Source organism: Triturus cristatus, chromosome 6, assembly GCF_964204655.1.
Source record: "Triturus cristatus chromosome 6, aTriCri1.1, whole genome shotgun sequence".
In the NCBI taxonomy this organism is placed as follows: domain Eukaryota; kingdom Metazoa; phylum Chordata; class Amphibia; order Caudata; family Salamandridae; genus Triturus; species Triturus cristatus.
The window spans coordinates 3,463,825-3,488,501 of record NC_140589.1 but is presented as its reverse complement, the minus strand read 5'-3'; the positions used below and the strand labels follow the sequence as shown (position 1 = coordinate 3,488,501).

The window sequence follows — 24,677 nt, the reverse complement described above, 5'->3', positions numbered from 1 at the left end:
TTCACAAGATAAGGGACCCATAAAAACTGCTTTCTTCATGGGTCTTAACTTTGGTGTTAATTCATTCCCAGAACCAGCAGCCCCTCTGTTCTAACATTTAACTTTGGAGACCGAAAGGATATGTAACTGGTGGTCCCATAAAAGTCTGCAGGGTCCATGTCATGGACTCAATGATTTCAAGGTGTCACTGAATTGTTTTTTAAATGTCATTTCACATAAGTGGAAATCCTGGTTCGTTTTGGGTGGAGAGTTTATGACTGCTCATGACATACAAGAGCTGTGTGATCTTTTGCCAAATTCTTAACATCCTGGCTCCAACCTACTGAGTTACTTGCTCTGCAAATAGGGCCTGTAATAAAAGGAGACACATTATAGACACATCCTCGGATACATGATTTATTGTAATGTTCTGCCTGACACTTTTGTTCCACTATAGAGGGCCTGTAAACAAAGCCAGAGTATGAGAAATGGGACCAGATATACCTTACGATGAACACAAGTCCCTACACCTGATTCTTAGCACACCCTTACACACAGGCGCCCATGTGAGCTAGATTGGGGTATCTTGCTGCAGTCCAGGTATCAAGCTGCTTGGAGTCATACCTCAACCCTAGAAGATGACAGAACTTTCTAGACTACTTTACTGTGGAAAATATCACATGCCCTACATTTCCTTTTCGAAGCAATGTATTCTAATACGTCACCATCTGTGTGTGAGATCACAGAGTGTCTCATTTCTAGAGTGAGCCTTAAGTGGTCGACCTGTCAATCCTTGGAGAATTCAGTGAACAAGGGAAGTAACCTTGCAACACCACTGTGGTATCTTGGTTTGTGTTGTGTGTTGCTGTACTCATGGACTTGCGGAAGGTGTGTTGTATTGGTCTCATTGTTCTCTGTGTGAAGGGAAGTGTGTGGTGTTTAGCCAGTTGCAGGGAGACTCAGCCTTAGGAAGCTGCAGGAGAGGGGACTTGGCCTGTTGTAAAGTGACAGATTCTGTGACCTCCACGCGAGGAGAGCTTCTTAGAATGGTCGGATAAGTGTCTGAGAGCTTTGCCTTTGTGGGTTGCACCTTTGGTTGTTGAGTTGTATGTTTTTGAGTCTGTCTTGTTAATTACAAACGGATAGTGTTGTATTTGAGTGTTTGGGGCGCGCATGGAGTTGCTTCCTCGATCTAAAATAAACAGGGTTTGTCTCAGCGGCCACCTTCATCGTGAAGAGTGTGTCCCTCTGGTGTGTAGGGACTTAGTGGAAGCCACAGGTTTATAAGACATTCTGCTGCTGGACAGGAACACAATCTCCTCAGGGAAGTCCAGAAGTGTTTCCCTTTGGGTGGGCCCACCGGGTGCAACATTTGACTTTCGCAGAGAATCTACTAGTGTGAATGAAAGGCCTTATTTACTCTCCCCTTATATTGGCAACTTAAGCAAAGTCCAGTCTCATCAACAGTGACTCAGAGCCACCAGTGCAAGTCAATCAAGATGTAACTCTTTTTCTTGCCTCCCCAGGTTTCTTCATCACGGTGGCTCTCTCATCTTGTAAGTACTTCGTTTCTTCTTATTTTTCAATACAAAGAGTTGGTCTGTAAACAGTTTTTTTTTAAAAGTCCCAAAGTTCAAAAGTGCATTGAAAATCCCTTGTGTTCCAGTGGCTCACTGACAGCCAATGAACACTCATGTATTTTATGCTATGTTAGTGATTGTCAATATCCAATCAGTGGTGGAGTGAGAGTGACGCACTCTACTGGGAGCCATGGAAGGTCAACCATTGGTCTGGGCGCCTTCCGCAGTTGTGTTTCAGGATTCCGGAGAGGGCTTCCGCGGGTGATGATGGTGAGGCCAGGATTGTGGAGAACTCTATTCCTTCGTCATCTTATGTTCATTGACTTGTGGGATCAGGATTGTGACCGCTGGTTGGATGGGGCTGGAGGGCGCTGCCAAGCTCCCTACAGCGAGGTGACCAGTAACCAGCAGATGGGTAGGCCTACGTAGCATTTCTGGATGAATGACGGGTGAAGCTGGGTATCACAGTAGCCAGCTTTTGACATGTTCTATGCTTTGTTGGATGAGTCCTGTTGCAAGTTAAAGTGTGGCATGATCTAGGGGCCAATTTATACATTTAGCAAGAATTCTCAGCTTCAAAAAGAGGCACCATTTCAAAGCAAACTCTATATTCCTTCAAAATTTGGAGAACCTGCATTCTGACAAAAGTGCTTTCCAATTTCATGAAAGAATGATTCAAGCCCAGTGGCGTAGCTAGCCCTTTGGGCGCCCGTGGCGGTCAGGGTGTTTGCCACCAGGTAAGGAGTGTGTGGGGGGGGGTGCCTACGAATGCCTCCAGGTAAGGTAAGAGCGGGGGGAGGCTGCCGCCCCCAAAACTCGTGCCGCACAGGGCGGTCCCCAATCCCCACACTTGCTACCCCACTGTTTAAGCCCACCTTTGGACTCCCCTTGAGGACTGCGTGTCTTTCAGCAATCCATCTATAGTTCTTCAGACAACATTCCAGCAAGGGCTGCACAGCTGTTTCACAATAATTGTTTAAGGAACCTACGCCCAGAGCGCTCCCAAAATGGCTTTGGACTCAACCTTGGTTGGCCTTAAGAAGCGCGCTACTTATTGCCAAATCACTACCATGTTTGTGCTTATGATCCTCGAACGACAGAGGAAAAGAGGGCCAGATGGAACCGTACTTTTTATTACAAATCCTACATAATACTTAGATATTTATCATGGACAATTATTAGGATTTTTCATGTGTTGCAAATCTGAAAATTGCTCTAGTTTTTGAGGAAAATGTGGATTATTGTGCAGTGACATCACTACACCTGCATGATTTTTAAACATTTGCTTTGTACAATAACTTTATTATATGTTACTAATACTGCTTTTAGAGAATATCTTAAGTTTGAAACAGGTTGAATAGTTGTTGGTAATTTAAGGGGAAAACTTGGTTGACAAACGGAGTCTGATCTTTTTAAACATTGATTAATGTGAGTTTGGAAATTGTATATTCATTTTTTAAAATTTCTTTATTTTCCCATAGAAATATGTATTTATTTATTGATTGTATTGGGTAGTTTCATGCTTCTCTTTCTTTTGTATTGATTTTTGTGCTGTTTTGTGATCTTGACTTTCAAATACATGCTATATTGTAAAACATGTTGCACAAGCAATGCTAAGAAAAAAGCTAACAACCAAAAGTCATGAATTCCAAATCTTAAAATACAACAGAATCTTTATTTGCCATCCTGGCTGTAATGGTCGACATCATACATGAACAATGGAAGTGTCATCGTGAGCTACCTTCGAATGTCCTGTATGGGATAATGGAATGCCACAGCAGATGGCGGCACGCCCATACTCCTAACCCTGCCTCACCGGAGCTACCTTCGAATGTCCTGTATGGGGTACTAGGCCGCCACAGCAGGTGGTGGCTGCCCATACTCCTAACCCTGCCTCACCGGAGCTACCTTCGAATGTCCTGTATGGGGTACTAGGACGCCACAGCAGGTGGCGCCACGCCCATACTCCTAACCCTGCCTCACCGGAGCTACCTTCGAATGTCCTGTATGGGGTAGTAGGATGGCACAGCAGATGGCGGCACGCCCATACTCCTAACCCTGCCTCACCTGAGCTACCTTCGAATGTCCTGTATGGGGTACTAGGACGCCACAGCAGGTGGCGGCACGCCCATACTCCTAACCCTGCCTCACCGGAGCTACCTTCGAATGTCCTGTATGGGGTAGTAGGAAGGCACAGCAGATGGCGGCACGCCCATACTCCTAACCCTGCCTCACCTGAGCTACCTTCGAATGTCCTGTATGGGGTACTAGGACGCCACAGCAGGTGGCGGCACGCCCATACTCCTAACCCTGCCTCACCGGAGCTACCTTTGAATGTCCTGTATGGGGTACTAGGACGCCACAGCAGGTGGTGGCTGCCCATACTCCTAACCCTGCCTCACCGGAGCTACCTTCGAATGTCCTGTATGGGTTACTAGGATGGCACAGCAGGTGGCGGCACGCCCATACTCCTAACCCTGCCTCACCGGAGCTACCTTCGAATGTCCTGTATGGGGTACTAGGCCGCCACAGCAGGTGGTGGCACGCCCATACTCCTAACCCTGCCTCACCGGAGCTACCTTCGAATGTCCTGTATGGGGTACTAGGATGGCACAGCAGGTGGCGGCACGCCCATACTCCTAACCCTGCCTCACCGGAGCTACCTTCGAATGTCCTGTATGGGGTACTAGGCCACCACAGCAGGTGGTGGCTGCCCATACTCCTAACCCTGCCTCACCGGAGCTACCTTCGAATGTCCTGTATGGGGTACTAGGACGCCACAGCAGGTGGCGGCACGCCCATACTCCTAACCCTGCCTCACCGGAGCTACCTTCGAATGTCCTGTATGGGGTACTAGGCCGCCACAGCAGGTGGTGGCTGCCCATACTCCTAACCCTGCCTCACCGGAGCTACCTTTGAATGTCCTGTATGGGGTACTAGGACGCCACAGCAGGTGGCGGCACGCCCATACTCCTAACCCTGCCTCACCGGAGCTACCTTTGAATGTCCTGTATGGGGTAGTAGGACGCCACAGCAGGTGGCTGCACGCCCATACTCCTAACCCTGCCTCACCAGAGCTACCTTCGAATGTCCTGTATGGGGTACTAGGACGCCACAGCAGATGGCGGCACGCCCATACTCCTAACCCTGCCTCACCGGAGCTACCTTCGAATGTCCTGTATGGGGTAGTAGGACGCCACAGCAGATGGCGGCACGCCCATACTCCTAACCCTGCCTCACCGGAGCTACCTTCGAATGTCCTGTATGGAGTACTAGGACGCCACAGCAGGTGGCGGCATGCCCATACTCCTAACCCTGCCTCACCGGAGCTACCTTCGAATGTCCTGTATGGGGTACTAGGATGGCACAGCAGGTGGCGGCACGCCCATACTCCTAACCCTGCCTCACCGGAGCTACCTTCAAATGTCCTGTATGGGGTACTAGGATGGCACAGCAGGTGGCGGCACGCCCATACTCCTAACCCTGCCTCACCGGAGCTGCCTTCAAATGTCCTGTATGGGGTACTAGGATGGCACAGCAGGTGGCGGCACGCCCATACTCCTAAACCTGCCTCCTCTTAGCTACCTTAGAATGTCCTGTATGGGGTACTAGGACGCCACAGCAGGTGGCGGCACGCCCATACTCCTAACCCTGCCTCGCTGGAGCTACCGTCGAATGTCACAGAGGGCGCTCCACTCACATGCTCCCATATCTAACCCTGCCTCACCCCGTGCTTCCTTTAAATGTACAGGATGTTGTACAAGGAGGGCGCAGCGAGCAACAGCACGGCCATACTCTGAACCCTAATTCTACTTCACCCTATGCCAACGGTTCTAAACCTTTAGACTTTTGAGGACCCCCACTGATTCATTACTGGAACTCGCGGACCCCCACTTTATCATTATTGGAATCTGGGAAGCCCGCTGAGTCGTTACTGGAAGCCAGACAGGAATCAGCAAGGCGAAACCAATTCTGGCATTTCCTTCCGTAAAATGTATAATCCCTTCTATTACCCCACTCCCACAATTACCAGGCCCAATTCCAATTGGTGGGGGTTGAAGGGGCAATAACAGGGATTATTTCCGGTCACTCCCAATGAGGGCCAAAATAGTGCAGAGAAATGGAAGCAAACATGAGTTTTACAACCTTATTTCCATGAGCGCGCCCACAATGTATCTTTCTGTCTAGGCGCTGTCCAATGGTGGAAGGAATCTGTCTCCCTGTACATTGCACCCCCTTCTGCCTTCACCACGCCATGCTCGACTGACTGGACGTCTGCCTGCCGCTTCTTTGCCATTGGAAGGAATGGTGTCATTCTGTCTTTTAACACGTCATAACCTCATCGTTATGAGACGCTCACAGCCATTGGCCAGCTCCACTCACATACACGGCTCCGTTGCACAGAAGAGAAATATCTCGTCAGTGATAATTAATTAATAAACGCAAGCCCAAAAAAAGGTTAAAGTAGTGAAGAAACTCAAAACAAGCATTTTACAGTATTTTATCAAACCAATAAAAAATATTACAAATTATGGTTTGTTCACATTTTGGGAGTTAAAGGTTGGCACTTTTGATGCAAACTGTGTGTCCAGAGACCATCGCGAGAACTGTCGGCAGTTTAAATAGACTTGGCGGGTCAAGAACAATGTAGAAAATGAATCACAATTTTAGGGAAAATAGGGTGCCAAAACTTAAAAGTGAATAGGGCCGAGGCAGCGCCGGATGTTTGACGTTCAAGCAACAGGAAAGAGGACAGAACATCAGTCTGAAGCAATATCAATGTTCCCTTAAACAGGTGTAATGACTGCGCTAGTCTGAGCCGTATACGATGCCCAGACACGAGGCAAAGTTTTTCCCACTTTGTATGCGTGCAGAGCAGGACTGGGAACGGAAACTGGCCCTGGCAAACTGCTCCGCTGGCCCGCTTTGGGGGGGGGGGGGGCTGAAGGGGTGCAGCCGAGCTGTTTGCAAGGGACGGTTTCAGACGATTTTGTTACTGGAGGCCGATATTGCAGGCCCCTGGGAACAAAAAATGGCCCCCACCCTGGCAGCCCACCGGGGAAACGCCCGGTGCCCACTCCGGCCAGTCCGGCCCTGCATGCGTGCCGCACAGTGCAGCGCACATGCACAGGCGGACGAGAAAGGAGAAATGAAACCATCTCTCCTTCCGTGCTCCGATATGAAAAGGGCGCCGTTTTCTCACGCTAAACCCAATCTTCTCCATTTAGTACGGCCGGGCAGCACCCTTGGCCCCCCCCACGGAGGAAAGAAATGCCGAGCAGCGCTGCTTGGAATTCCTTTTCCGTTATTTCCAGCGCTTAGTTTAGAAGTGGAAAGTAAATAGGGAAAAAATAGATTTTGCCCTGATTTGTGTTACTTTTGTGATGCAAACACGGTACAAAATCTAAGTAAATTTACCCCCCGTCCCCCCCACCCCCCAGTCCTTTCCGACATCTCACAGAATTCCAGCTTCAAGAGAAGAATGATAAGCCATGTTTACTTTTCCAGCAACACATGGAAAGGAATTAAAATGCATGGTCACCAAAGATGTCAAACACACTCAAAAAGATCCATTAACCACTGATTGATGGAAAACAGTAACATCACTATCTAAGCAAACTAAATTATAGGGAGACTAGTTTTGCAAGTAAACTTGTTTTCCATTGGTTACTCAAATCAAATCAGCTGTATTCAATTTTAGTCATATAAAACCACAAAAGCAAACATCACAGCTGTGAGAAGGTGGCCTGATATATGCTGTTCACTAGTTCTAGTGGGCACCTTCGGGTTGAGCGGGGTCATGTGGGCTGGTGCGCAGGGTCACGTGGCAGGCAACAAAATGGTGGAGCCCCGAGGTGTAGGTGACCTCGTGCGGCTCAAACGGGTGGCCTGTGGAGGCCAGGGCGGGGAACGGGCCCAATCCCAGGGAAGTCAGGACCACGCCACGAGGCCGGGTCCAATAGGCGTCCCCCCCAGCCGAAGGCAGGGAGAGTCACCCATCTCCTTGGGGATTCTCCTCGTCAAGGCGGAAGTAGCGGGATAGGCCGTCAGCGTTGGCGTGGTCATTGCCGGGCCGGTGCTCAACAGAGAAGTCCATCCCTTGCAGGGCAATGGACCACCGCAGCAGCTTGGGATTCTCGCCTCTCATTTGCATTAACCACCGCAAGGGCCGGTGGTCGGTCTGGACCCGAAAGTGGGTACCGAAGAGATAGGGCCGGAGCTTCTTAAGGGCCCACACTACTGCGAAGGCCTCGCGCTCGATGGTGCTCCATCGTTGCTCCCGGGGCAGCAGCCGTCGGCTGATGAAGGCCACTGGTCGGTCGAGTCCCTTCTCATCAACCTGAGACAGGACGGCATGATCCCATATTCGGAGGCGTCTGTCTGCACGATAATCTCTTTACTGTAGTCAGGGGCCTGGAGCACAGGGGCAGTGCACATCGGTGCTTTGAGAGTCTCGAAAGCTGATTGGCAGCGGGGAGTCCAGTGCACTTTCTTGGGCTGTTTCTTTGAGGTGAGCTCCGTGAGCGGCCCAACAATGCTCCCATAGTCCCGGATGAACCACCGGTAGTATCCGGTGAGGCCCAGGAAGGCCCGTACAGCGGTCTGGGTAGTGGGGGGTTCCCACGCCTGGATGGCATCGACTTTTGGCTGGAGGGGAGCCACCTGACCGCTTCCCACCTGATGGCCCAGGTAGGTCACCGATCCCTGGCCGATCTGGCATTTGCTGGCCTTGATCGTGAGCCCGGCCCTCTGGAGGGCGGCCAGGACTGCTTTGAGGTGACCCAGGTGCTCAGCCCAGTGGTTGCTGTACACGGCAATGTCATCCAAATAGGCCGCGCTGAAGGCCTCGAGCCCGGCCAAAACCTTGTTTACGAGTCTTTGAAAGGTGGCCGGGGCGTTCTTCATGCCGAAGGGCATCACCCGGAAGTGGTAATGCCCATCAGGGGTGGAAAAGGCGGATCTTTCTTGGGCGCCGGGGGTGAGCTGGATCTGCCAGTACCCGGCGGTGAGGTCCAGCGTGCTCAGGTAGTGGGCGGACCCCAAGCGGTCGATGGGTTCGTCGGCCCGGGGTATAGGATGGGCGTCCGTCTTGGTCACAGCATTCAGGGCTCGGTAGTCTACACAAAATCGTAACTCCGGGGGATGGCCTGGTGCGGCGGCCTTCGGTACCAGGACGACAGGGCTGGCCCACGGGCTGTCGGAGGGCTCGATGACCCCGAGGGCCAACATCTTCGTTACTTCGGCCTGGATGCATGCCCGTACTCGGTCGGGTACCCTGTAGGCTCGGTGTCGCACGGGGGGACTGTCCCCGGTGTCGACGTCGTGGACGCACCAGTGGGTCACCCCCGGGGTGAGGGAGAAGAGGGCTGCGTAGTCCTGCAGCAGTTGTTGACAGTCGTTACGCTGTTCCGGGGTCAGGGAGGAGGCGAGTTGGACACCCTTGATGGATCCGTCGTGGACGTCGCTCTGCAAGAGGTCGGGTAGGGGCTCGGAGTCGTCCTCGCCCCCCTCGTCGGTCGCCAGTAGCAGGCTCAGTTCGGTCCGGGCAAAGTGGGGTTTGAGCCGGTTAGCGTGTAGAACCCGGAGGGGGTTCCGGGGAGACTCCAGGTCGACTAGGTAGGTGACGGGGCTCTTCTTCTCCACCACCTTGAAGGGCCCGGTCCACTTGTCCTGGAGGGCGCAGGGCTCGACAGGGGCCATGACCCAGACTCGCTGGCCTGGCTCGAACTCGATTGTAGAGGTGTTCCGATCGTACCACCGCTTCATGTCCTCCTGGCTGGCCTCGAGGTTGGCTTCGGCCATGGCTCGGAACTTGCGGGTCTGGTTTCGTAGGGTCAGGAGGTATCGGTAGACGTCAGGGGGGGTGCCTTGGAGCTTCGTCTCCCAGCCCTCCTTGACCAGGCTGACGGGTCCGCGGACCGGATGCCCGTACAACAGTTCAAACGGGCTGAACCCCAGGGACTTCTGCGGGACCTCCCGATAAGCGAACAGGAGGCAGGGTAGTAGGACATCCCATCTCCGCCAGAGGGGCTCTTCCAGGCCCTGAATCATCCCCTTTAGGGTTCTGTTAAAGCGCTCGACCAGTCCGTTCCCCTGAGGGTGATAGGGGGTGGTGAATTTGTACGTGACCCCGCACTGTTGCCACAGGGACCGCATGTACTTGGAGATGAAGTTTGTGCCCCGGTCGCTCACCACTTCGCGGGGAAATCCCACTCTTGAGAAGATTCCCATTAAGGCCCGGCCCACCACGGGGGCCGTTACAGTTCTCAGCGGGACAGCCTCCGGGTACCTGGTGGCGTGGTCCACGAGGACCAGGATGAAGCGGTGGCCCAGGGCGGTCCGGGGGTCCAGGGGCCCCACGATGTCGATCCCGACCCATTCGAACGGGGTGCTGACGGCTGGAAAGGGCTGGAGGGGGGCCTTGACCCAACCCCCCGTCTTCCCGCTGGCTTGGCAGGTCTGGCAGGACCGGCAGTGGTTGTCCACGTCTCTCCGCATCCGGGGCCAGTAGAAGTGGGTCACCAGACGGCTGTAAGTTTTGTCTTGCCCTAAGTGTCCGGCGAGGGGCACGTCATGTGCCAGGTTGAGAGGGAACTCCCGGAAGTGGAGGGGGACCACCAACACGCGGCTGGCCCCGAGTTCTGCCACTTTCTATTCACTGTACAACAGGCCCTCGGCCCAGTAGACCCAGTGGGTGCCGGTCTGGTCACCGTTGGCTTGCGCGGACGCCTGTTGTCGGACCCCTTCGAGAGAGGGACAGGACTGCTGTTCTTGCTGGAACTGCTCTCGGGTGGGGCCCCCTTCGTGGCGCCATTGCGCAAGTTCTGGTAGGGCGCCGAGGGAAGCGATCTCTTCGGGGGAGGGTTCAGTAGGTCCAGTGTCGGCGTCCGCCTCCCCCTCGCTGCAGGCGGGGGGCGGTGCGAGCCTCGCGGGCTTGGCGGAACCGGAGGCCAGGGACGAGCGGGGAGCCTGGGCGGCCATAGACCGGGTGATGGCGCAGGCCCATTCGGATAGTCCCAGCATGCGGAGGTGCTCTCGTCGCTCCACTTGAGCCCAGGGGGAACTCTCTAGGTCGTTCCCCAGGAGGCAGTCCACTGGTGCGTCGTCGCAGACAGTCACTTTTAGTAGGCCTGTCACCCCTCCCCACTCGAAGGGGACCAGGGCCATCTGGCACAGGCTTTCGCTGTAGTCGGCCGTCCGGACGGGACACAGCACATTGGGTAGGATTTGTTCGGGGGTCACCAGGTGGCAGCGGACAGCGGTGACACTGGCGCCGGTGTCGCGCAGGGCTTCGGCACGTCGTCCATTGATGGAGACCTGCTGCTGGTATTTCTGGGTGTTGCTTGGGATGGGTGTGCGGGGCACCATTTCTCGGCTGCCCAGGCAGAACAGGGACATGGCCGCCGGCTCCCACTCGGTGGTTCCTCGGTCGAGGGGTTCTTCCTCCTCCTCTCCTTCCCCCAGGGCGGCGGCCACCAGCTGTCGGGGCGGGGGCCCGCCGGCCCTGTTTCTTCGGTTCAGGGGGCAGACCGGATCGCTGGCATAGTGCCCGGTTTGTTGACAGCCGTAGCAGGTTATTGGGGGCTGTGGTCCGGTTCTGGCTGGGGTCGCTCCTCTTCGGGCTAGGCTCAGGGAGAGGTGTTGCTGAGGCGGCCCTCGAGGTGGGCTCCGGGGGGCCCCGGCGGGGGGGTCCCGGTTCCGGTTCGGCCCTCCCCCTCCACCGCGTTGGCGGGGGGGTCCGGTGGGTTTCCTCTGGTACTCCCCCATCGAGTTCCGGGGGACTCGGGTGTTGACCCATCAATCGGTCTCGACGGCGAGTTTTCGGGGGTCGGTCATCTTGCTGTCGAGGAGGTGTTGCCTTAGTTCCACGAAACAGTTGTTGGAGAGATGTTCCCAAACAATGAGGTCGACCAGCTGCCCGTAGGTGGTGACCTTGCTACCCTTGATCCACCCTTCTAGGGCCCGGCTGAAAAAGTCCACATATTCCACCCAGGTGGTACCAGGGATCTTCTTGCAGTCTCTGAACCGCTGGCGGTACATTTCCGCGGTTAGCCCGTAGCGGGTGAGCAGGGCCTCCTTCATGTGGTCGTAGGAGGTCATCACCTCTTCTGGCAGCTGGAGCAGTGTGTCTCGACCTTCACTAAGGAACCGACCCCACAGGCCGGCACCCCAGTCCTTTCGGGGCACCCGATGGGAGGTCATGGCCACCTCGTATGCCTTAAACCATTGTTGGATGTCGTCATTTTTATAGTACTCCCTGACGACATCTTTAGGGATATGTACCTTGGCTTCGGCAGGTGGTAGGGTGTCTCTATTACTGGGGGTGTCGGTCCCCCCTTTCTTTGCCTTGAGCTCGAGTTCTTTGAGACTTCGCTCGTGTTCAAGGGTCAGTCTCTTTTCTTCCAACTCACGATGCCATCTTTTCTCTTCTATCTCCTCTTGTAGCCGTAGTTGCTCTAGGGCCAGTTTTTTTTCCGCCAGCTGGAGTTCGCCGTCCAGCCGCAGTCGTGCGAGCTCTAGTTCGTGGTTCCGGACCTTCTCCCGTTCTCGTATCTCCTCTTCGGAGAGGCCGGTTTCTAGGCTGTTTCTTCCTCCGGTTGCTGGAGTCGGTGCGGTTGATGTGGCCACAGTCAGGGGCAGGGGACCTTCGTCCTGGGAGGGGCCTGCCTCGGCCTCTAACCAGGTCCTCAGGGCTTTCTGCATCTCTTCTTTGGTACCTAGGCCGGTGGTCACAATGCCCTTGTCCTTGCAGAACTGTTTCAATTCTTTGTACGTGTATTCCTCCAACCGTTCGGGCTGGAACTCTGTGGTCGCGTTGTTTTCTTGGTTGCTCATGACTTCCATTTGTCTGGATGGGTAGCTAGTGGGTTACTGGCTTGTACGTACTGCGTTCGGCTCGGATCCCGTCGCTGGCCACCAAATGTTGGAAGGCGGACCTCGGGGAGTCGGAGAGACCACCCAGAGGGGCCCTCACACTGCACGAAGTAGCCGAGCGCTGCTGAGAAGCCTCCGGGGAGATCCTTCTCCTATCATGTACTAGCACAGTAACACCACCACACAGGACTCAAGGAGGTTGTCTCAAGACGAGCAATTCTTTATCAGCACTTAAAGGGTACGGGATCAATATTTACACAAAAGGGATCAAGGGATCCACAAAAGTCTCAGTGTCTCTTTAGAAGGGAAGGGGTAGCGGGACAGTCTTTGGCAGGAGCCTGGTACGAGGGTACCTGGGGCCCAGTTCTTATCCTCAAGCTGGAGGACCTCCGGATCTCGGAGGGGTCGAGCCGCGACGGCGTCCGTAGGGCTCTGGCGTTCAGTTCGTGGAGGGCCGCGACCAGGTCAGTGGGGCTCTCAAGATGGTTTCTGTTCAGCTCGAGCCGCGACGTCGTCAGCAGGGCTCCGAGGAAGGTTTCAGCGAGGTTGGGCCGCGACAGCGTCAGCAGGGCCCCGATGTTCCGGGGGGGGGGGGCTTCAAGGTTTCAGCAAGAAGGAGCCGCGACGCAGTCTGCAGGGCTCGTGGTGGGTTCAAGCAAGAGTTCTTCTCCGTAGGGTCGGCCGCGATTCGATCAGCAGGGCTCTCGACTCCGGGATACAACTGCCGGTCTGTTGCGGGGTCGCCCCAGATATAGGCCTGGGGTCCTTTGATGTCCGGACCCAAGTCACTTGGAAATAGAAAAAGGACGTTGGTACAGACCAGCAAGGTCTGAGGGACTCACCCTGTGAGGGTAAGTAGGGGCACGTCTGGAGCAACCAGGAAAGCCCAAGCAGGATAGGAGTTGCCTTCGTGAGGACCTACTGGCCAACGGACTAGCGATCGTGAAGGAGCATCAAGCGGTCACACTTGAAACTGGCCCACGGTGGAGTGGAGGCCAGCAATATTCAGTGCAGGAGGTGCGCAAGACTGGGGCTACTCGGAGCCCAAAGCACAACTTCAAGGAAGACCAGGAAGATGATTTTGCTGCAAAAGTTCACAATGTCCAGGAGTCACGGTTCCTCGTCACCCATGATAGCCACGGGCCTCAGCTTTGCTGTGGACTCAGGGTAGCCTCGCGAAAGTCTGGAAATCCATCTCTGGGATGCAGAGACTTCAGCGTCTGGCGGGAGCTTCAGAATTGCAGACCGGACAGTTGCTTCTTAGGTGCCTGCCAAGCAGGGGAGTCACTCCTTGACCCCAAAGGATATTTCTTCAGTCTTCTAGATAAAGTAGAACGTCGAAGGTCCAGGATATATGTTGCAGAGTTTCGTCCAGGGTAATCTAAAGTCACAAGGGCTGGGTTCCCATACTTATAATAAGTTTGGGGGTTGGACATACTCTAGGGACCCACCTATGGGAGGGTTTGGAAAGAGGGGTGGTTACACCCACTTCCTTTGTCCAGTTTTGCGCCAGAGCAGGGGCATTTAGCCCCTGTAACCGGTTTGAACTGGACTATGCACAGGGACACCAAATGTGCCCCCAGTGCAGGACTTCAAAGCACCAGAGAGTGCTCCCACCCAGACCCAATACACATCTGCCTGTCTGGGGAGGTGGTTACACCTCCCTGGGAAAGGAAACCTATTGCCCAGGCCTCCCCTGCCGGAGATTCGGTCAGCAGCAGGAGGCCAGACTCGTGTCTGTGGCATCAATTTTGTGATGCCAGGGTTGTAGAAAGTCTTTACCGGGTAGACCAGTGTGAACATGTCTTTCCCTCTAGAAGGGTGGAATGCTACCCCCGCCGCCAGAACTGGTGGGGGGTAGTATTCCAAAGCGTTTGGCACCAAACACACATGTTTCCATGCAGCCAGTCCAAAGTTAACATTTACCGCGAGGTTATAATGCACTTAAGAGTATATGGTCAGGCTGCACCACAAAAAGCATCAGAGGAGGTACTCCGAACGCTGCAGAGGGGCTCTGCTCATGCAGGGGCGCCCTCTCACATAAAGCACTCTGCCTTCAGGATTGTTAAGGCCTGCCATAGGAGTGGCTTATAGGTTTTATATGTGTGTGCAATGGTAGTGATATAGGTAGCCTATACCACAGTAAGGGGTGCAAGCACACCCTTACCCAGGCTGCAGTAGCAGACCTCTGGTGTCATTTTGGAGTGCTTCCCAGGGGTGGCATAATACATGCTTCAGCCCCTGGTAGGCCTCTGAGGTAGCTATGCCCTAGGTAGTATACCATATACTAAGGGCTTATAAGGCACTCCAGAATCCAATTAGATATGTACCTAATGTACATGGAAACCATTTTAGAGAGGAAGCAGCTAGGCTGGGGTCCTGATTAGCAGGGCCACAGCCAGACTAAGGTAAAAAAAACAATGAAACACCAGCAAAAAGTGGGGTACCCAAGTGATGCAGATCCTACTCTCCTACAATGCGGGTTTGAAGAAGCCATATTTAATGTTTAAATTTAGTGTGCGGTGTGCAGCAGTGTGCGGCGTGCAGCAGTGTGCAATGCAGCAGTGTGTAATGCAGCAGTGTGCGCAGCAGTGTGTGGGGTGCGGTAGTGTGCGGCGTGCAGCAGTGTGTAGCGTGCAGCAGTGTGTGGCGTGCAGCAGTGTGTGGCGTGGTTTGTAAACAACAAGAAAAGCGGACATCAAAGGAAGGGTGGGAGGGAACGAGCATATGGGGTGTGAGTTATAACAAAAGTTAATCGTTGTAAGAGGGGATGCAGGAAGTGAGGCTGAGCGCGCACTGGTGAAAGCAGTCTGCTGTTTTCAAGTCCGATGCCAGATGCCAGCTTCGCGCTTGAATGCCTCACATGCACTGGCCATAAACCGCATTCCTAAGGTCTTGTGCCCCTTACTAAATCTCTCTGAATGCGTGAGGCGGCGCACGCGCAGGAAGTAGCTGGTGGCAAATGGAATGCGCGTGGTTGTGCGCGTAACCGCCACCCGATCCACCTGGGAAGCCTTTGGGAGCATTTTCTGAAGCCCCTACATAAGTCTCGCTGAGCAATCGCTTACGCGATAGCCAGGCGAGACCTAAGAACGGCCCTCAGGGGTCCAAAACCAGCCCTCACCCTGGTGGTCCACCGGGGAAACGCCCGGGGCCCACTACTGCCTGTCCGGCCCTGTTAGTAGTAACCTGGGGCTAAAAGTAAACACCCCGGGCGGAAACGAGGAGCCGGTTGAGCAATGGTGGAGGTTGGTGGGGGGGTAATGAAAAATATCATAAGCCAAGCACGATGGGGTCAGTTGTAGAGCACTGGAGGATCTTGAGAGATGAGCAACACAGAAGGTGGAGCAGGGATGCGAGGGAGAAACAGCACACATGAGAGCAAGAAAACACATGGGGGCATATTATCAAGACAGGTGATAAAATTATCGCCGCTTTAGCATCAGAAAACTGCCGCTAAAATGGCGATAATGGGCTTGATAATATGCTCTATGGAATTCCAATTGAAGCCAATGTTAGATGCCATTGAGTGACATGCAAGACACTTGGATTGAAAAGAAAGTCAACCATTAGGATATCATCGACTGGGCCAAGCGCATTTTAAGTACTGGTACTGTTTATACAAGTTATACTACAACAGATAGCTTAAAGCTTTAGGCAAGATCTAAAAAAGATTCACAATAATAAATGTAAACAGCAACCTTTCAGTTTATTGTATTTTTGATAAGGTGCTGCGTCGCCTTTCATGACTCATCTAATTTCCAGCTTTCTCAAGTAACAGCAGAAGTTATGGTAGGACTGGGCCACAAGGTGAGGACAGTATTTTAATGTGAGAATGTCTAAACCTTTTATTTCTTATAGTCAAAGCACTAATACCCATAACTCTTGCAGTTTTAGTTTTTCAGGGAGTTAATGTACACATACGAGTTGTTCCCTAAGTACAATTCAAACTTACACCTCTGAAGCCTCTAACACTCTCCCCTGAAGTGCACTCTCTGAACATGGTTTACATTGTTTGACAAATTACAAAAGGTTCTGTGTCCTTTTAAAACTATAGGGAGATTTTAAACATCTGAGGTCACACACATTAATTTTAGCGCAAATACTTGTCCAAAAACAGAAAATGTACGTTGTCACAAACTTACACATATGCACATACACAAACACTTCCGCACACAATTTTATGAACATTCACGTGGCCTCACAAGCACCGGGACAAATAACCAGACATGAAGATGTCTTCTCAGATACACACCTTTGCACACACCACACATTCATAAATATGCACACACACATCTTTATGAACAGCTGAAAACAAAAAACATTCACAAGTTAATGTATCAACAGAGTAGCAGTATTACATGTACAGAGATATAATGTGGTGCAAAGTGTAAAACACAGTGTGGCTGGAATCACTAAAAACATATCTAAAGATGTTGTCAGCATCATCACATGTGCAGACGTCAGTCGCTGGTTATCTATAAAGTATAAATAAACCTGTACAATTTGGCTATTCGAGAGGCTGTCAGTGGGGTTCACAGCATGGATAGGACGTCTTAGGATATGGCGTACATTTGAGAGGTTGGCAGGTTTTTTGGATTATGGTAAACAGATCTGTTGCTATATCTCTACCAGAACATTGAACTTGCGAAATCTCAGAATCGTCGTCTACCTGCCAACACCTGCTGGTCCCGCTGCTTTTAAGATCACTGTAGATTGAGGAAATGGCTGGCTTAATCCAAAACAAGATGGCGGTGTCAAGATATGTATTTAGCTTGCCGGTGCTTGTTCAGTTCTGCATTTCCTCACAGCACCATGGTTCTGCCTGTGTTTCATGACAGATGTTAGACCTGGCACCTTGGCGTGAGTTTCCCTTCCACTTTTTGATGGTGTGCCTCGATTGTTTTTCTTGTGTTGTCCGCTCAGAGCGCCGCGCCACGGCTAATCCGTGCCGCAGCGCAAGTGCTCCCTAGAGAAAGTGTGCATAATTGATATACATGATTGGGTTATTGGATTCACTGTCAGTCCCCAGTAAAGTGCACCCGGAGTGCCAGGGCTTGTGAATGCCAATGCCGCTAGTGGGCTGCAGCGCTGGTTGCGCCAACCAGAACAGTGGCCATGTAAAATGTGTCCTGGGTCTGCCACTGCAGACCCCGCGTGCAGTCCCGTACTGTCCCGCCGGCTGGGCAAGTGCCCACACTTGCCAGCCTCCAGAACCTTCCCTTAGCCTCATGTTAGTCACCCCTATTGTAGGCCCGCGGGCAGGGTGCGTTGTAGGTGTAAGGTAGGACAGGCCCGGGTTGTGCGGCCTGTCCTAGTAGTGAATTACCGCCATATTCATAGTTCACTATTGCAAGGCTACCTGTTCCCATTAGGCCAGGTGAGCTGCTGGAATTATTACACCCTATAATCCCAGCAGGCTCAGGGAACGTGGTAGAGAGATATGTTTCGTATGCCTGAAATCGGAATGATAACATATTTCTTGTAGCCAAGTTTATTTTACTATCCTGGGTTTGTAAATACGACTTTTAGAAAGTCAGTATTTACTCGCTTAATCATTTCAGCCGCCTCTGCTGTGCGTGTGTCTGACTGTCTGGGCGATGTGAGTGACAGGGCTGGGGGGATGACAGGTAGCGAATGGCAGGAGAACACCTTGGTGGGAGGTGGGGGTGCCCCCTGGATTCTGAATAGGGCAGTGCTCCACCACCACAATGCTGGCTCCGCCCCCTGGGGAGCGACTGATGACTCAGCCTGCACCTGGCCCCAGACGGGCGAAGCGCTGTCCACAAGGTGCTCCTGAAAGTACTTGTCCCCTGAATGCCGGCTCCACCTCCTGTGGAGCGGCTGATGTGCCTGCCCCTCACACTGAAAGCAGAAGTCAGAGTACCCCCAACAAAGTGCTCAGGACTGAGAACGGTTATGCGAAGGCCCCCCTGGCCTGAAAGAACAATAGAAATGTGGTATAAAAGTAGGAGCCCTGCTCCTTGCAAATCAGAATCCTGTTTACCACAAAGAACCTCTGCCCGACTAGGAGGAGAAGAAGACGCTGGAAGGACTGGCCTGCTGCTTGCCTTGCTGAGAAAGGAGAGGAAAAGACTTGCTGAAAAGACTTTGCTGCTTTGTGCTTGAACATTCTCCAAGGGCTTGATCTGAGCTTGCCCCCTGAACTGAACCCCAGGACCAGTGGGTTCTCTGTGCTTTTGCTCGTCCTCCAATTCGAGCCGTGTGTGCATCCCGCTGGAAAGAGACTGCGCCCCTCATCGCCCCCTCCTAGAGCCGTGACACTCAGGAGCTTGCCTGCCTCAACCCTGTGAGAGCCCCGCTCCGTCCGGAGCTGCTCTCTGTCCCCGGGCTAGGTTGCCTGCGCCCCTGTCACCGCCTGCCACTGGAGCGCGCTGAAAGCGCTGTCACCCCTTGTTAGAAATGAGGGGGCTCTGGTTGACGCAGGTGTGAACCTACAACAAGCAGGGACCCTTTACTTCTTGTCGGGGCGAAGGATGACTCCCCAGAATAACCCCTGCTCACCCTCTAGGTGCGTGGCGCGAGCAGTCTAGGCTAAGTCTCAGGCGTACACGGTTAAGCAAATGCAATTACACATACAGCAAACCCCTTTCATGCACCACAAACGGACACCAATCAGGAAGTATATAAAAATAAGCTTTTATGTAGATTCAGCAGATTCAAATACGAGGCCCAGTAACGTTGAACTGATGGGGCCACAATTCTTGGAAATACGGTAAAGTTCTCTTGGTGTTACGGAAAGTTCTTTAGGCGGGCACAAGGTAACTGTAGGCCTCAGCGCACTTCGGGCTGAGGCAGCGCCCAGGAAGCATACAGCAGATGACAGGGAAATAAGAACGTTGCGGACCCTGGATCCGATGCGAGCTTGCGGTCGAGTTCGTAAGTACAGTACCTTGTTTCTTGACGCAAAGGCGGGTGCGGGATTTCAGCGGCTCTTCGACAGAAGAGCGAGGCGGCGTCCGGGGCTCCCACACTTCACGAGGGTGTCTGATCTTCAGGCTCACGACAAGAGCGGGGTGTTGCAGGTGGCGGGTGAACAAAGCGGGGCAGCCGGGCACGCAGTTACGTCCGGGCCGTCCGAGGCTTGGGGATGCTCACAAACGCCGATTCCGGCGGGAGGGTGAAGGTGCACAGCGAGCCTCCACGAGCGAGGTGACGGGGCAGCCCAGCACAGCGTAGGGGGAGTGGCTCCGATCGAGCGAGGCTCTTCCCAAGGCGGGGGCGGCTAAGCAGTCCTGGTCACGGCTCAGGGAGGGACTGGGCACGAGGGTCACAGCTCCGGCGAGGGAAAGGACACCACAGTCCAGCAGCAGGCGAGTGAAGATCAGGTAGAGCCCAATGGTCCTGGGGCTCAGTTCAGGGGGCAAGCTCAGTTCCAAGCCCTTGGAGATCGTTTTTTGGAAAAGCACAAGTCTTGAAAGTAAAGTAAAAGTAAAAGTCTTCAGCAACAGTTTCTCTTCTCTCCTTTGGCAGCAAGGTCACCACTGCAGGCCAATCCCCCAGGATAGGGACAGTCTTCCTCCTACAGCTTTCCCGGTGCCTCCTCCTCAGGCAGAGATTCTTCTTGGTCAAAAGCGGATCTAGTTTCTTAGGAGCAGGGCTCCTCCATTTATACCACAAATCTTTTGTTCTCCCAGGCCAGGGGGGCCCTTGCCTAGTTCAGTCCGGTTTCTGAGCACTTTGTTTACGTGATGCAGGCTTCTCCTTTCAGAGTGCAGGGCAGAGTCATCAGACGCTCCACAGGGGGTGGAGCCGGCATCGAGGTAGCGGAGCACTGTCCCATTCAGAACCTAGAAGCACTCCTCCCACCCATCTACCTGTTGATCGTCCTATTCATACCAGGCTACCTAGCCCTGCCCATCTGGGTTCCCCCAGCCCTGTCACTCACACCAGCCAGACTTCAGATACACATCACGCAGAGGCGGCTGAAATGTTTAGGCAAGCAAAGGCCGACTTTCTAAAAGCGGCATTTGCAAACCCGGAATATTGAAATAAACCTTGCGAAAAGATGTACCTTATTATTCCGAGTTCAGGCATACTAAACTCGATCTTCTACCATGTTCCCTGGGTCGGTTAGGATCATAGGGTGTAATAATCCAGGCCGCCCATACTGGCCTATGAGAACAGGGTAGCCTTGCAGTAGTGAACAACAAGATGGCGGTAATTCACTACTAGGACACGCCACGCATCCAGGCTTGTCCTACCTTAGGCGTACAATGCACCCTGCCCGTGGGCCTACCAGAGGGGTGACTAACATGCAGCTAAGGGAAGGTTTTAGGGACTGGCAAGTGTGGGCACTTGTCGGTCGGCGTGTCAGTACCAGACTGCACGCAGGTTCTGCGATGGCAGACCTTAGACGTATTTTACCGGCCGCTTCTGTGGGTGGCACAACCCGTGCTGCAAGCCCACCAGCGGTGTTCGTATTCACATGCCCTGGCGCCCCTGGCGCACTTTACTGGGGTCTGATAGTAAACCAAACAATCCAATCATGGAATCCAACCAACATATACAATTTACATAGGGAGCACTCGCACCGTGGCACTGGTTGGCAGTGGCACAGCGCGCTGAGCGGCCAACACCATAAAAACACAGGAGGCACAGCGACAAAAAGAGGAAGGGAGACTCACGCCAAGGTGCCAGGTCTAACACGTGTCCCCTCCAGCTGAAAAGTGGGGAGAACTACCCTACCCCAGGGAGTTCCTCATCACTAAGGCGGAAAAACCTGGACAGACCGTCAGCATTGGCGTGATCTGTACCAGGGCGATGTTCCACCGTGAAATCCATACCCTGTAGGGAAATGGACCACCTCAACAGCTTTGGATTCTCACCCCTCATATGCATCAACCATCTGAGGGGCCTGTGGTCCGTCTGAACCCGGAAGTGAGACCCAAACAAGTAGGGTCTTAGCTTCTTCAGCGCCCAGACCACAGCAAATGCCTCACGCTCAATAGCACTCCACCTTTGTTCCCGTGGAAGTAACCTCCTGCTAAGAAAGGCTACGGGTTGATCTAGGCCCTCCTCATTAATCTGTGAAAGAACAGCCCCCACACCATGCTCTGAAGCGTCTGTCTGAACGATAAACTCTTTGGAGAAGTTGGGAGCCAAGAGCACGGGCGCCGTGCACATAGCAGTTTTCAAGGCCTCAAAAGCTTTCTGACAGGTGTCAGTCCAGATCACTTTCCTGGGCTGCTTCTTCGAAGTCAGCGCTGTCAAGGGGGCAACCATGTTGCCATACCCCTTGACAAACCTCCTGTAGTACCCGGTGAGACCTAGGAAGGCTCTCACCTCCGTCTGGGTTTTGGGCGCCTCCCAATTCAGGATGGTTTCTATCTTGGGCTGAAGGGGTGCCACCTGGCCACTCCCAACTTGGTGTCCCAAGTACACCACGGAACCCTGCCCGATCTGGCACTTACTCGCCTTGATCGTGAGGCCTGCCTTGCGCAGCGCCATCAACACTTCCCAGAGGTGACGCAAGTGTTCCTCCCAAGTGGAGCTGAACACGGCGATGTCATCCAGGTAGGCTGCACTGAACGAATCCAGCCCAGCCAACACCTGGTTGACCAATCTCTGGAAGGTGGCAGGGGCATTCTTCATCCCAAATGGCATAACCCGGAACTGGTAGTGCCCATCTGGGGTGGAAAATGCTGACCTCTCTTTGGCCCCCTCGGTCAAGGCGATCTGCCAATACCCAGACGTTAAATCAAACGTGCTGAGGTAGTTGGCAGCCCCTAGCCGATCGATGAGCTCATCAGCTCTGGGGATGGGGTGTGCGTCGGTCCTAGTGACCGAATTGAGTCCTCTGTAGTCCACACAGAACCGGAGTTCGGGTGTGGCTCCCGGCGCTGCAGCCTTTGGGACCAAGACCACGGGGCTGGCCCAAGGACTGCTAGAAGACTCAATTACCCCGAGTGCAAACATCTTGGAGACCTCCTCCTTGATGCATGTCCTCACCCTGTCAGTCACCCTGTAGGCCTTGTGCCGCACAGGTGGGCTATCCCCAGTGTCCACATCATGGACGCACCAATCAGTGACACCAGGGACCAGGGAAAACAGGTCAGAAAACTGTCCCAGCAACTGGCGACAATCATTCTGTTGCTCAGGGGTCAGGGTGGAAGAGAGGATGACACCATCCACTGACCCATCTTGCTCCTTGGCTGACAGGAGGTCCGGAAGAGGTTCTGTTTCCTCTTCCATTCCAGCATCTGTTGCCAAGAGCATGCCCACTTGGGACCTCTCCAAGTGGGGCTTGAGGCGGTTGACGTGTAGGACCCTTAAGGGGTTCCTCGGAGACTTCAGGTCCACCACGTAGGTAACAGGACTCTTGCGCTCCACCACCTCAAAGGGACCGGTCCACTTATCCTGGAGCGCACACGGCTCCACGGGGGCCAAGACCCATACTTTCTGTCCAGGCTGAAGCTCTACCAGAGTGGCATTCTGGTCGTACCACCGCTTCATCTCCTCCTGGCTGGCTTCCAGATTTGCCTCAGCAAGTTGCCTGAAACGCCTAGTCTGATTCCTGAAGGCCAGCATGTAGCTATATACATTCTGGGGAGGCTTTCTGGGAGATTGCTCCCAGCCTTCTTTGACCAGACTTAGAGGTCCTCTGACTGGGTGACCATACAGAAGCTCAAAGGGACTGAACCCCAGAGACTTCTGTGGCACCTCACGGTAAGCGAAGAGAAGGCATGGTAAGAGGACGTCCCACTTACGCCTCATGGCTCCTTCTAGGCCCATTATCATGCCTTTGAGGGTTCGGTTGAATCTCTCAACCAACCCGTTTCCTTGGGGGTGGTAAGGGGTGGTGAACTTGTAGGTTACACCACACTCTTGCCAAAGAGATTTCATGTACTTGGACATGAAATTGGTACCTCGGTCAGACACCACCTCTAGAGGGAATCCCACTCGGGAGAAAATTCCCATCAGTGCACGTCCCACCACGGGGGCCGTCACTGTCCTCAGAGGAATGGCTTCCGGGTACCGGGTGGCATGGTCCACCAGGACCAGGATGAACCTATTGCCCATCGCTGTCTTGGGGTCCAGTGGCCCTACAATGTCAATCCCCACTCGCTGGAATGGGGTACCGACCACAGGGAATGGCTGGAGTGGAGCCTTCTGCTTCCTTCCACTCTTTCCACTTGCCTGGCAAGTCTGGCATGTCCTGCAGTGAGTATCTGAACTCCTGCGCATTTGAGGCCAATAAAAGTGGGTGACAAGCCTCTCAAAGGTCTTGGCCTGCCCCAAATGCCCTGCCAATGGCACATCGTGAGCCAGCCCCAGTAGGAAGGCTCTGAAGTCCTGGGGTACCACCAGCGCACGGGCTGACCCAGGCTCAGCAACCTTAGGCTCTGTATATAGGAGGTCGTTCTCCCAGTAAACGAAATGTGATCCTGACTGATCACCTGCGGCCTGGTCTGCAGCCTGCTGCCGCATACCCACGAGAGAAGGGCACTCCTTCTGTGCCTTGCAAAAGTCCTCCCTGGTGGGACCCCCTTCCTGCTGCCAATGGGTCAGCTCCGGCAGGTCTCCCAGTTCAGCTATCTGCTCCCCTGTAGGCTCCAGGGCATCCCCCTCAAGGTCTGCTTCCTCCTGGACCGTGGGAACTTCAGGGGCCGGCTTCCCGCGCCCCTTGCTCCTTCTCTCTGAGGCCGGTTCCTGGGCCTCCCTCTCAGGCTCCAGGACCTCTTGAGTACCTCTACTGGCTGCCATGGACCGTGTGGTGACACACGCCCAATCCGGCATACCCAACATCTCCAGGTGAGCACTCCGCTCCACCTTAGCCCAAGGTGAGCTCTCCAAATCGTTCCCTAACAAACAGTCTACAGGCATGGCGGGCCTCACAGCTACCTGAAGAGTACCAGAGACCCCCCCCCACTCAAAGGGAACCTGAGCCACCTTGCAGTGTCTCTCTGTGTTGTCAGCGGCAACAACAGGATAGAATGCATTGGGGACCACCTGCTCCTGAGACACCAGGTGACACCTGACAGCTGTCACACTGGCTCCTGTATCTCTAAGAGCTTCCACTCTATGGCCATTTATGGTCACCCACTGCCTGTACTTCTTAGTGTTCTCAGGCAGCTGGGTTGGAGGGACCACTTCACGGTCTCCTAGCGAGACCAGGGACATCTCTGCGGGACACCACCCACCTTGGACATCCCTCTCCTCCCCCAAGGCTACACTAGTCACCTGCCGGGGTGGAGCACCAGTGGGTGCGGGTTTACCAAA

At 53.7% G+C, this 24,677-nt stretch overlaps 1 protein-coding gene across 2 annotated transcripts in view; it reads left to right on the top strand.

Moving 5' to 3' along the window:
- Positions 1 to 24,677, top strand: part of LOC146813618 (chitotriosidase-1-like) — a 256,567-nt gene that overhangs the window by 77,646 nt on the left and 154,244 nt on the right. For both annotated transcript variants that reach the window (XM_085610097.1, XM_085610096.1), the window contains exon 2: positions 1,506 to 1,535. In XM_085610097.1, the coding sequence (XP_085466223.1) occupies positions 1,506 to 1,535 (30 nt within the window). The remainder of the gene's footprint in view (positions 1 to 1,505; positions 1,536 to 24,677) is intronic.